General features: G+C 38.7%; 1 protein-coding gene across 1 annotated transcript; it reads left to right on the forward strand.

The window, feature by feature from the left end:
* The first annotated feature begins 596 nt into the window (after positions 1–596).
* LOC139899783 (uncharacterized) lies at positions 597–1,166 on the forward strand. Its single transcript, XM_071882618.1, has one exon. It carries the CDS (start codon positions 597–599, stop codon positions 1,164–1,166), a length of 570 nt encoding a protein of 189 aa, XP_071738719.1.
* Positions 1,167–13,463: the final 12,297 nt, after the last annotated feature.

Raw genomic sequence — 13,463 nt, forward strand, 5'->3', positions numbered from 1 at the left:
TTTTTATATAATACTATTCTAACAAAACTCAGATCTGAGAAAATGATTTTTCTAGCAGTTGCATCATCAGGTATTCTTTTTTTTTTGGGAGCTAATTTTTTAATTGATTTTTCCCAAACATTATTTGTGCCAGTTTTTCAAAAACTATTGTTAATCAGTATGTTTAAAACCACCATACAACCTCTTTTATTATATCATATACTATTTAAAAAAAAAAAACCTTCAATTATGTGTAGGCCTTTTTAAAAAAAAAACAGCACTCAGTATGTCTAAAACCAGCTTAGATCCTCTTTTATTATATCATTTTTCCGTTCTACAACCTCTTTTATTATATCATATACTATTTTTTTAATGAACCTTGAATTATGTGTAGGCCTTTTAAAAAAAAAAAACAGGACTCAGTATGTCTAAAACCAGCTTAGATCCTCTTTTATTATATTATTTTTCCGTTCTACAAACATCAAACAATTAATACGTTGGTGTGTTATTTACACTGCCTTACCAATACATATCAATGGAAAATTTCAGGAATCGCTTCATTGTTACTACCCAGGGGCCGGACTGCACACAGCCGATTTGTTATCCCACTCGTGCTCATGGAAAATAGTACCTGCGGTATAAAACAAAAAACATATTTGGCTGCCCTAATGCACGAAGCAAGACTAATAATTTGGGACGATGCTCCTATGACTCAAAGATACGCCTTTGAAGCATTGGATAAAACTCTAAGAGATATTTTGGGTTCTAAAAATGAGGCAAATAGAGATAAGTTATTTGGTGGTATGCCAATTTTGCTAGGTGGGTACTTTAGACAAATCCTCCCAGTCATTCCAAAAGGTAAAAGGCAAGAGGTCGTTAACGCATGCATCAATAGATCAGAATTGTGGAAATTCTGTCACCTACATACACTCTCACGCATTATGAGTGTCAACGAATACACTTTAGATGTCCAAATAGATAATCGAAAATGCGCATTCAATAAGTGGGTTCTAGATGTGGGGGATGGTAACGTGCCAGCATCATCTAAAGATGGAGATGATGAACCATCATGGATAAAGATTCCCGAAGAATTCATTGTAAAACACGGAATAAATCCAATTGAAACAATTGTTGATACCATATTCCCAGAATTCCAATTGAGGCAGGACGATGAAGACTATTTGTGAGAAAGGGCAATATTGACGCCCAGAAATGATGACGCAGATGCGATTAACAAGCACATGTTTAAGAAACTACAAGGCGAAACAATGACATACAAGAGCTAGGACGAAATCTGCAAAGGCTCCACCGACTGCATCGAACAGCAACAATCATATCCGGTGGAATATTTAAAAAAGCTCGATTTTCCAGGTGTGCCTCCTCACAAATTAAAATTAAAAATAGGGCAGCCAATAATGTTGTTACAGAATCTACACCAAAGTGGCGGGCTATGTAATGGTACACGATTGATCATAACCGCATTTTAAAAGTTTGTCATCAAGGCTCGCATCATTACCGGATCACATATAGGTACAACAGTAATAATCCACAGAATTGTCCTCACCTCTGCACAATCAAAGTGGCCATTTGTTATACAGCGAATCCAATTCCCGGTCAGATCGTGTTACGCTATGACAATAAACAAAAGCCAGGGCCAGTCACTTAATTTGGTCGGCCTCGACCTCCCTAAACCAGTTTTTAGCCACGGTCAACTGTATGTCGCATTCTCACGTGTCACAACCCCAGATGGTCTTAAAATAGTCATGATCGATGACACCGATGAGCGATTAAAGGGCCAAACCCGAAACGTTGTTTACAAGGAAACGTTCTTCAACCTCAACCAAACATTATAACGGTAACTCTCAACCAATGATCTCTAAGACATATGTTTTTTAAATTATATATTCAATGTGAACTATAGACTACCAGAATTATGTGTACTTGGCAAATCTTATTAGAATTTTCCATTCGTGTTTTAGGTACACCTGTTAAACAGCCTGCGACATGTCGAGGTACTCTGGATATCAGATTCTTGGATGAGCAATTGAAGGTAAATTCAAACATTTCTGCACCTGTTATGTCTTATGCTGGGTTCATACTCAGGCGATGTTCACAATAAAAAAAGGGTATCGTCACAGTAATAAGGGTACCCTGTTTGTATTAGCCATTGAAAACACACCACGTGAAACTGGAGTCAACATTGTCCATTCGTTAACATGTTATTTCAGCTGGGGCACAGCTGATAGTGTGGGATACTTTATTGCGTGAATCCTATATACCACCCTTTTGTGCCTTTTAACTTACTAAGGTTCCCAAACAAAATTTAACAGGATTAGTATTGTGATTCATACATATTTGAACACTACGCATTCATCAAAAGGCCTAATATTGCTATTGTCAAACCAACAGCACACGACTTTCATGGCTGTTACTACCTATTTACAATTGCTGCAGGTTACACTTTCAGAGTCACCACCAAAGGACCACAACAGAGATTATGCTAATATATGTTTCCAGCAACATGTATGATTTAACATAATTGGTGTATTACGCATTTTCGTCCCCTATTTTATCAACTACATTGTAACAATCTATGTATACTATAGTTGTAGCATTTATAATTATCAGCCATTTCCTTCAGTGACGTTTGCACTGCCATCTGACTAAATATTGATATTTACTTTCGCTACATCCACTACAAACTTTACAATATAAGCACCCATTTGTTTTAGTGCAGCCCTTTTTTTTATAAACTAAGTTGTTGTTACAACCACCACAAAACACCCGAAACGTACACAAACCCAAGCCATGTACGTGCAACGCACGGGCATTGTGTACTAGTAATAACTAGTTTTCGAACCCTCGCTTCACGCCGGGGGTTCAGTTTTCAATGTATTTTATTGCATTTAGTTTGTAAAATTATTTCGTGGCTAACGATGATTTCGTTGAAGCGCAACTCGAATCGAACTAAAAGGTATAACCCGTGAAAGATTTAAATGTTATTTTAAATTAACAATATATGTGCATCTCCGAGTTTCTCTATAGAATTGTCGACTTTTAAAAATTTAATGTGAAATCAACGTGTATGAAAAGTACCTCAAATATTTAGCGTTTTTTAAAAATCTTCCGTTTTGCGTATAGTTAGTGATATTGTGTTCCTAAAATTATTTCGAGTTTAACGATGGTGTCGAAAAAATTTAACTCGTTGCCAGCGAGAAGATATGACCCGTTGAATATTTGGGTGGGGTTTATTTAAGGTTTTTTTATGAAAATAATTATGTGACACTTTACCCCCTGATTGGGGGGTCGATTTTAATTATTGAACAAAGTGAGGGTTTTTTTTGGAAAAAAGGTGGAAGAAGGAAAAAAAGAAAAGAAGGTGAAATGATGAAATGTCTCTAATTACTATTCATCCATTTTGTCTAATAATTAATATGGTAATAATAGATGTAATGATCACGGCATAATGATGAAATGGTTAAGGTTTATCCTTACAAAGTGTATGTTATTGATTCATATATAAAATGCTAATATAATTTATCTCTTTAGACCACTCGTAGCGGTAAGGGACGTGGGTTGGTGGAGTGAGTTGTTTTTTGCACTTTTTTGATGAGTAGGATGAGTGATTTTTTTGTATGAAGTAGTGGTGGTGTGAGTTTTAGTGGAATGCTGATCTGACATTTTTATTTTCATTTTTTGTGTTTATTTTAATATTTTTATATTTAAATTTTAAAAATATTTAAAACCACGATGGCTATAAAATGAACCTTTTTTTATTTATTTTTTTTAAAACGGCTAATTTTCCCCCCCTCTATATAAACAACCACTTTCACCTTATTAACACACACTTCATTTATTTTCTCTCTCAAAAACAAAACACATACTCAAATCAAAAATGTTGAGTGCCCCTCCCATGATTGCTTCATTCGTAATTTACTACGGAGCTCAATTCGATAGCGATTTCAAGGTGTATGATTACAAAACTAGTAAGAAAGTTAGGTTTGCAGAGATCGACATTCTTGACGTTGGGTTGGAAAATTTGTTGGCTTTCTTGAAGCAGAATGTACCCTTCGAACACACCGACGTCTTATACTATGAAGACGATCATCTTCTAGAATTGTCAGCCATGAGCCTTCGCACAAACAAAGCGTGAGACTTTATCAAAGACACTCTCCCATGGATCAAAGACACTCTCCCATGGCGTTCAAATTTTATATCTTTGTATTTGATTTGTGAAGAAGAGTACTCTCCGGCGTATTGTTCCGATTACTATTCTGACGGTCAATTCTGGTCCGACGTTCCCGAATCTCAAGAAGATTAAGCATTGTGTTGAATCTAGCCATTGTAGTTTATGTTGTTTTTTTGTGTGTTTTTATGTTTTTTTAATGTGTTTTTATGTTTTTATGTAATCGTTTTAAGTTTAAATAAACAGCTATATTGTATGAAAGTTTGTACACGTTTAAATTAAATTGTGTAACATCCCGTTTCCTCATGCATGGTCTAAAGGTACGCATTTTACCTTGTAAACGTTTAATATTAACCGTGAACGAGAGTATATAGTTTAAATGATAGAAAATGGGTGATCAGGCCTTTTATCGCATTTTAAGGTGTTGTGTCGCGTTGGGGTATGTCGCGATACGCGACAGGGTTGTTCAAAACGTGATGGTTCAAAACCCTCCTCCTGTCCAAGTTATCGCGTTTTAGTGGTGGGTGTCGCGTCCTGGTGTCGCGATACGCGACAAAGTCATTGTATTGACTATTTTGACCCGTTTTAAATGGGATCTTTTGGGGTGTTTTGGTCTTTTCACTTGTGGTCGGTTTGGAGGACTTAAAAGCTGATGAAAGCTTATCCTAACCTCATTAAACACTTCTCCATCCATCCTCGTTCAATTTTAGAGAGAGATTGAGTTCTAGTGAGAGAGAGCTCACTTTGGAGAAGAAGAAGGCCAAATCCCACCCGAGCCCAAGTTTTAAAATTGTTCCCTACGTCTCTAGCTACGTCTTGATAGTGTTGGTAAGTCTTAACTCCGTGTTTTGTGTTTAATTTGATTTATGGCTAGGGTTTGTCATTTGAGACTTGTAAGACCCATTTGGGGGTTAAATAGGTGAATTTGGGTTAAATTGGTGTATGGAAACCCTAAGGCTGGAAATCTAGGGTTTGGTCATGGGTTTGGTGTTTGTAGGTGTTAATTGTGTTGTTAAAACACTAGTACCCTTGTGTGTTAGTGAAAGGTTGTTATTGGGTTCAAGTTTGACCAAATTGTGAGTCTTGGTATTAAAATGGGTCAAACGGGTAATGGTTGACCTAGTTGGGTAAGATGGGTATGGAAGATCCTAAGTTTGTGTTAGTTGATGTTGTGGGACTTTAATCACTAGCTTTTAGTGATTTATGACAAGTCTTGACCTTAAATGAGCGGTTTTGGTGCAAATGGGTCATTAAATGCACATGAGTTAGTTGTTGGTATTTAGTCCAATCGAGTTTGTGTGTTGATTGTGTACTTAATGTATTAGGTACTTAACTTCGAAGCTTGCGGATTGTGTAATCGTCACCTAGGCGATAAGGTGAGTGGAATAATTATGCATGTATGTATATAATGTATTTATTTATGTGACGTGAAATGTGGGGTAGTCGCGATGTTAAGACACAACATAATACGTAGCGAGTGGGTTAGTCGCGGTGTTAAGACACCACTCCGGAAATTAATGAAATGTGGGGTAGTCGCGGTGTTAAGACACCACATAATACGTAATGATTGGGTTAGTCGTGGTGTTAAGACACCACTCCGGGATTTAATGACATGTGAGTTAGTCGCGGTGTTAAGACACCACAATGTCATAGAGGGTGGGTTAGTCGCGGTGTTAAGATGCCACCCGGATGTTAGTTGTAAGACCCTGTTTTTATTTTCAGCTAAGTGGGACGCCGTCCAAGATTCGGGACACCGTCCAGCAGTGAAGCATTGGACGCTGTCCAATACTTGGGACGCCGTCCAAATGTGCTGACGAGCCAGCTGTCTTATTTTGTTTTTAAAAGGGGCATTTTGGTAAATTCACTTGGGTGTCGGTTTGGAGCCCTCAAAAACTGATCTAGATCCCATTTGTGGATCACATTTCATCCACACAAACACTCCCATCCAATTCTAGAGAGAGAAATAGTTTAGAGAGAGAGAGAGCTTGATTTGGAGAAGAAGAAGTTGGATTCTCACCAAAGCTCGGGTTTTAAAGTTGTTCATCTCGCTTCTAGCTACGTTTTGGTTGTGGTGGTAAGTTCTAACTCCGAATTTCATTGTTTGATTTGATATTCAAAGTTAGGGTTTGAGCTTAAATTGTTGATAAACCCATTTAAACTCACGAAGTGAGTTTAGTGATGCTAGTAATCGGGTTTTATAGTGTCGTTGGTGTATTTTGGGTGGGTTGATGTTTTGGTTAAGTTCAAGACTTGCAAAATGGGTTAATCACTAGGTTTAGTGATTTTGGTTGTGTTGAAACACACTTGGGTGTATCTTGGTTGACTAATTTTGAAATGGGTTAAAATTAGGGTGTTGGTTGAATGTGGGTTAATGTACTAAACGATAAACTTAAGCATGATTAACCAAAGTGTGATTAACCAAAGAATATGTTTTGATGATGACACATACATATGCATAAGTGATGACAGACATCTTACCATAAAACACGCAAGGTCACTAATGCATACTTTATCTTGCAAACGACCAAGTCAAACATAGGTTAAAGAATGAAATTAAAACTTCAGCTAAACACACGGTCGAGGTACGGTCGACCGCGTAGTCAATTGTGAAAACCCAAACTGAATTGCAACGCAGTTTTGTGAAAACAAGTTGCACGGTCGTCACCACGGTCAACCGCAGTGCGATCGCAGTTCTCTCTGTTACCATTTTCGACCAAATAAAGTTTAATTAGTTCCCGACATCTATAATTCATGAAATGTTTCTCAACATTCTTAGAATAGATGTCTTCTTCATACTCAACCGAGTTTTGGTCATAAAAACACTAATTGTGATTAATTACGCCTAATGACATCTTAATGACAAATTAACCAAGATTAGGCATAACACATAAGTGTTAATCAACAACTTGTGATCTTAATTCTTATCTAGATATCCTTAGTCTGATCATCAAGTACCAACACACTTAAGCCAATGTCACTAGAACAATGATTGCTATTAGAAATGACTTAGTGATTAATTGAGGCTAAATAAGGAACAATGCTCTCAAGGTTAACTAGTAATGACTTATAATCCTAAAACATACTTAGATACATTTAGGATGGTCACCAAGTCCCAGCTAGAGATTGATCTTCCCTTGTGCATGTGTTGGACATTAATGTGTGCTTACACATTAATCATGTAATGTGTTATATTGCACATTAAACTTATTAAGTGTTTGAATTATAAGTTATGCAAGTATCTATATGATTGATCCTAGAATAACAATCTCTTGCTATGTGAGTTCTACTTGCTACTTGCCAATATGCTTAATACTCATAAACTTGTCAACTTGATTAATATGTTTGCTATGTGCTCATTAGTTAGGATTCAAGTAACTAACCTACTCCAATAGATTAAGTGTAAAATGGTTCACAATAAAAGTATAGTCAATTGTCTATTTGATCTAGTCTAAGTAACTAAGGGTGATTGCTTATGAATTAACTTTGATGTCTCTACATGCTTCATGATTATCTTATAAAGACATTGTTCAATTAATCTCTAACTAAACTTAAAAAGATCATGACTTGTGATTAATTGAAACTAGGAAGTTAATGACATAGTGACTAGTCTTTAGAATTGAACCAAAGACATTAATGTGACTAACTAAGTCTTGACCAAACTGAAATTTCCTTAAATATCAATCAAGACACTTCTCCAAGAATGTTGGGTTTACCACTTTTGGAATGATTAGTCACTTTCATGTATTAAGACCAAATCTCACACACTTAATGCATATAGTACTTGTATAGGATGTTTGGTTTTTTTTGCAGGTGCTATAAGGAGTAAAGGTGCCAAAATGTGGTGTTAAAATTTGAGTCAAACGGCTATACAACGGATACCTAATTTGGACTGGAGCACGCACGGTCGCACCACGGTTGACCGTGCAGGCAACCGTTTGTCAACGACTATTTTTTGAATCTAACTATAAAAGGCAAACATTTAAGAGCATTTGAAGCTGACCCTCTTGCATATTTCAAAGGCTTATCTCCAGTGATCACAAGTGAATTAATTACTACTCAAATGTGATCAAGCAAGAGAAGATTCTATGATCTTATAGATATAGAATTGGGTTGTTGTAAACTTACTAATAAAAATCATTTATCTTGTGAGTTTACTTAATGTACTGTATGTCCTAGTATTATGTTAGGATCATCATTGCAAAGTTTATAAGTCTGGTAACTTCAATTATTAGAAGCATAGGCTAGCTTAGTGATCTACTTTCTTAAAGGGACTTAGGAAGTTGATTACTCTTATTTGGAGAATAATACTTGTCCAAGGTGAAGACAAGTTGATCTAGGTTGGAGTTGATCTTTCAAAGGGAAAGAAAGATTAGGTTTATTGTCTACCAAAGAAGTTGAAGACTTGTAAATCGAATCTCCACCGGGTTTGGAGAAAAGTGCTTAGTGAAGCAATAAATCCCGATTAGTGTAATCGGGGAGTGGATTAAGGTGGATTAGTTAACATCCACCCGAACCACTATAAATCCTTGTATCTATGTACTTTACGTTACTTCATTTATCATTTTGAACATATACACTATACACATCAAGTTTGAGTTGAGTTGGTTGATCAAAGTTAAATCAAATTTGGTGATCAATAGAAAAAGTGTTAAAAACGTATTAAGTAACTATTCACCCCCCTCTAGTTACTTACATAGGGTTTAGTGTCAAATTTGGGTAAAATAAGTGTTTAACACTTAAGATTTGAGTAAAATATGGTGTTTGAACATGGTCGCTAGTTAATTGTGATTATGTGTGTTTCGGGCGAGTTTTGACTTAGACAAAGTGAAGTATGTGCAAATGGGTCGAAATTAAACTTATGGTTTTGGGCATAAGCTAGAGTGTTTGGCTTATTTGTTTGTGAATTATCTAGGTGATTCACATTTGGAAGATTAGGAGCTCAAGCGAAAGTTGCCTTTCTTGTATTCGAGGTGAGTGGAATATTTATACATGTAGGTATGTGGTTTATTTACTCGTACGCGATGTGGGCCTTAGGTGCCACATCGTGAGTATTGGGCATTATGTCACAAGATGGTGACTTATTGAGGTTATGGGTGAAGAGAGCTACGGGTCGGTAGTGTCTCATTAGGTGACTCACAAGTCGGTGAGACCTCATAGTGGTTCACGAGGCGGTGACCCCCTTAGTATTTCGTTAGGTGACTCACAAGTCGGTGACACCTCTTGGAGGTTCACAAGTCGGTGACCTCATATGTATTGGCGGGTGATTCAGAAGTCGGTGACACCCTATAGTGCTTCACAAGTCGGTGACACTTATTGGTGGCGCTTCACAAGTCGGTGACGCCACATGGCGTTCACAAGTCGGTGACCCATAAGTATTGGTAGGTAGTTCATAAGTCGGTGACACCCTTTGGTGATTCACAAGTCGGTGACACCTTATGATGAGTCACAAGTCGGTGACATCATACGAGTGAGACTCGACGTTATTGGTCTTCTACGAGTCGGTAGTGCTATAGCAGGGAACGGTTTGTTATGATTATTCGTTGTCATGTTTTAATATATTGTTGCGGTGATTTATATACTAACGATGTTACTAGTTGTATGTTTGGCGTTGCTAGCTCGTTTATGCATTTTGATTACATGGTAATAGTAAGTGGATGCGTGTAGGTAAATTACATATGTATATGTATAAGTATTGCATTCACTAAGCAATTAGCTTACCCTATCGTTGTTTACATTTTTAGGTGCGAAGGCGGATGTGGCAAGTGAATGCTCAGATTTAGATGATTTCCCCTTTGTTGCTTGCTTGGATTACTTTTGGATTCGACCTAGGATTGAGTACCCCAAACATCATGCTCGCAGTTTGTTTGGAACTTAAACTCACGTGGTCGAAACTTGTATTTCGTACTTAAATGGTGAAACGGGTCGATGCGGGCCCGGTGTTGTGAAACTCGTTTTTATTATGAAAATGTCTTAGTTTTAATTATTGTAATATGTTGTGAAAGTCGTTTCGTTTTAAAAGTGTCGGGAAGCAGGTTTTCCGCTCGCGTAAGTTGGACCTCTTGATCAAGAATTTTGTAGTTCATTTGGACGCCGTCCCAGATGGTTGGACACCGTCCTAGCCTTCAGTACTGGACGCCGTCCAGATACACTGTGTCACAAAAAAAAATTAAAGTCGTGTTTTCGGTTGGATAACAGGTTGGGTCGTTATAAGTGGTATCAGAGCATGGTCTAAGGGATTTAGGTGACTTGAGATAGGCGCTTAGACTTAGACTTTTTTTGTGTGCTTATTTGTTGCGGGACTTGTAGGATTACGGGTTGCTCGGGTTTTAGCTACTGCCTTATATTATAGGTGAACTAGCTATGTATTGATTACGTTGTTATTAATCATGTTGTTTTTGTTGAATATCTAGCGAGATGGTTGCTGTATTCATGAAATCAGCATGGCGTGTGAGCGTAATAATGCTTCGTGACCATTATTACGGTTGCAAGCCAAGTCAAGTAAGTGATGTACAACAAGTATTGAACTAGATGGGATGTGCGAATGGTGGCGTATTTATATGATTGTGAATATTGTTCGTGACGGTGTATGTAAATTATTCGTGTTGCGTTCCTAACCGAGTTCATTTCTTAGAATGACGACAAGGAGCAAACAAGGTAACGAAGATCAAGGCGAAGACTCCGAGTTCACGGCTAAGGTTGAGGCCATCATTGAACGTCAAAAAGCGGAGTTTCTCGAGGATGTTAGAAAGGTTTTCAAGGAATCGGTTGATGGGCAAGTAACCAAGCTAATCAACGAGCGAATGAATGCCGCGATCGAAAAGGCATTCGAAGCTAGAAACATTTATCCTCGTGGTGAAGGGAGTGATGGTAACGGTGGACATGGAAGGCGAGACTTCCATTACAAGAACTTCAAGGATGCTCAACCTCCTATGTTTAATGGGGTGAGGGATCTGTTGAAGAGTACATGTTGGGTTTCCGACATTGAGGGGGCTTTCCATACTAGTGAATGTCCTCCCGAGAAGAGAATGATATACGGTTCTAGTATGTTACGTGAAGAAGCCAAAATGTGGTGGGATGACAAGATTCAATTTTATGGTGAAGAACAATGTATGAGCTTGTCATGGGAAGAGTTTAAAAAGGAGTTCTTTAATGAATATCGAACTCAATCTGACCTTAATAAAATCTGGGACGAGTTGCGCGATTTTCAACAAGGTTCGATGGACTTGGTTACTCTCAAGTCTACTTTCTTGTCAAAAATGAGTTATTTGTCCGGAGTATGTCGGTGATGACCAAATGTTGATGCAAGATTTCTATCGTACTTTAAGCGATGAGTTGAAGGGTAAGATTAGTCGGAGAATGGCTAAGTCTTTTGAAGAATTATTTGAGTTGGCTCGAGGTTGCGAACCGGAGGCCCCGAAGACAAGTGTCTCCGATGTTATTAAGCGGAAGTTCGAAGCGACGATGTTTTCGAACAAGAAAAGTAAGAGTGCTACTGAAGGCGTCGGAAGCGTAAAGTTGAGTGGCACGGGTGGTTTTACATTCGCGTGTCATAATTGTGGGCAAAGGGGACATAAGTCTCGCGCTTGTCCGTCGGGTAGAGTCACATGTTTTAAGTGCCGGAAGGAGGGACACGGAAAGTCGGAGTGTCCCGAGTTGATTAGTGGCGGAGCGCGGAAGTCCGACGACGCTTGATACAGGTAGTATTCGATTTCGGTACCTATTTTCGTGTGTGTGACTTTTTGGGTAAAAAGTAGGTTTATCCTTGTGATGTAGTAGCTAGCTAGGTCGAGTTAGTCCATTGAGGTTTGACTTAACCAAGTCGGGTTAATCAATTGCTGTTAGGAGTGTTGACCAGGGTGGGTTAACCGGGTGAATTTGACTAACCGGGTCGGGTTAATCAAATAGATGTTAGGTGTTGACCGAGGCAGGTTAACCGGGTGAATTTGACTAATCGGGTCGAGTTAATCAAATAGATGTTAGGTGTTGACCGAGGCGGGTTAACCGGGTGAATTTGACTAACCGGGTCGGGTTAATCAATTAGATGATAGGTGTTGACCAAGTAGGGTTCACCTAGTGTATTTGACTTAACCGAGTCAGGTTAATCAATTGTTGTTAGGGGTTTGACCAAGTAGGGTTGACCTAGTGTATTTGACTTAGCCGAGTCGGGTTAATCAATCTTTGTTAGGGGTTGGCCGAGGTAGGTTGGCCGAGCGTGTTTGACTAACCAGGTCAAGTTAGGCTTAACCAAGTCGGGTGTAACCGTGATATGATTAGAGGGTTACTTGTATTGCTCTCCTTTATGTGTTAGCATAGAAAAGATATGCTGATCGAGAAGGCGTTTTACGTTGACCATGTATGTGTGCGAGTAGGGTCACGGTTGTTGACTATCAATGATTAGGTGTAAGTATCTATGTTAATGGTTGAGACGGTGCGATTTAGGGTGTAAGTCTTGGTTTTCCAAGCATCTCCTTGGGTTAAAAGGTAAATAGGCTAGTTGTGCGGCCTAGGTGGATAGTGACTAGCGGGTGTCACTAGAAAGTTGTGGGCGTTGAGCCATATTGTTTGTTGGATTTGTGCGACCACGAGTAGTCAAGTGACGCATGACACCGAGACTGGACCCTGTAAGGGTCGAGCTATTGAGACTCGGTGGTAGTAATGGGAGTTGCATAACACTGCGTCAGTTGCCTTCGTATACCTGCTAGTGGAATGCTTCACTCCGGTGGTGTGATTACTTTGTACTTGGGTACCGGTGAGAAACCTAAAGGTACGAAAATGGTTTATTGTGATGATTTGTGGGCGTTAACGTTTGAACGATTCGAAAAGGTTGAGGTTCGAGTACCTTGTGGTAAGTCCTCGGAAGATTTTTGGGTGTGACCAACGTTAGTACCGGTCATGTGTGTTATGGAATGTCGAAATTCCGCAAGATATTATCATCTTGACTGTGATAGTGTGGGGTTAAAACCCTAAGTGGGGGAGTAAGTACCCGGAGGGTACGATAGTGCCTCGTTTTGATAGGCGTGTTTGAGCAATTTGTCGGAAGTTGTCTCGTTTGATGAGCGAACTAGGGACATAGAGTGTTGATTTCGACTATCTCGTGTAGAGATATGTTAGTATAGAGCACATTCGAGAGTGAATTCCTTAGAGTATTGAGGACTTGTATGTGCGAAAGGTGTGAATATCATCTTTGATGGGCGATCGAATTGATGTTTACCGTGTAATGGTGGACGGGTTATGGAAATTGTGGAGTTGCGCGTCAGTTGGAGTACCAAAAGGCTTGCGAGAAATTCCATCACCGTGT

Source organism: Rutidosis leptorrhynchoides, chromosome 3 (genome assembly GCF_046630445.1).
Source record: "Rutidosis leptorrhynchoides isolate AG116_Rl617_1_P2 chromosome 3, CSIRO_AGI_Rlap_v1, whole genome shotgun sequence".
Taxonomy (NCBI): domain Eukaryota; kingdom Viridiplantae; phylum Streptophyta; class Magnoliopsida; order Asterales; family Asteraceae; genus Rutidosis; species Rutidosis leptorrhynchoides.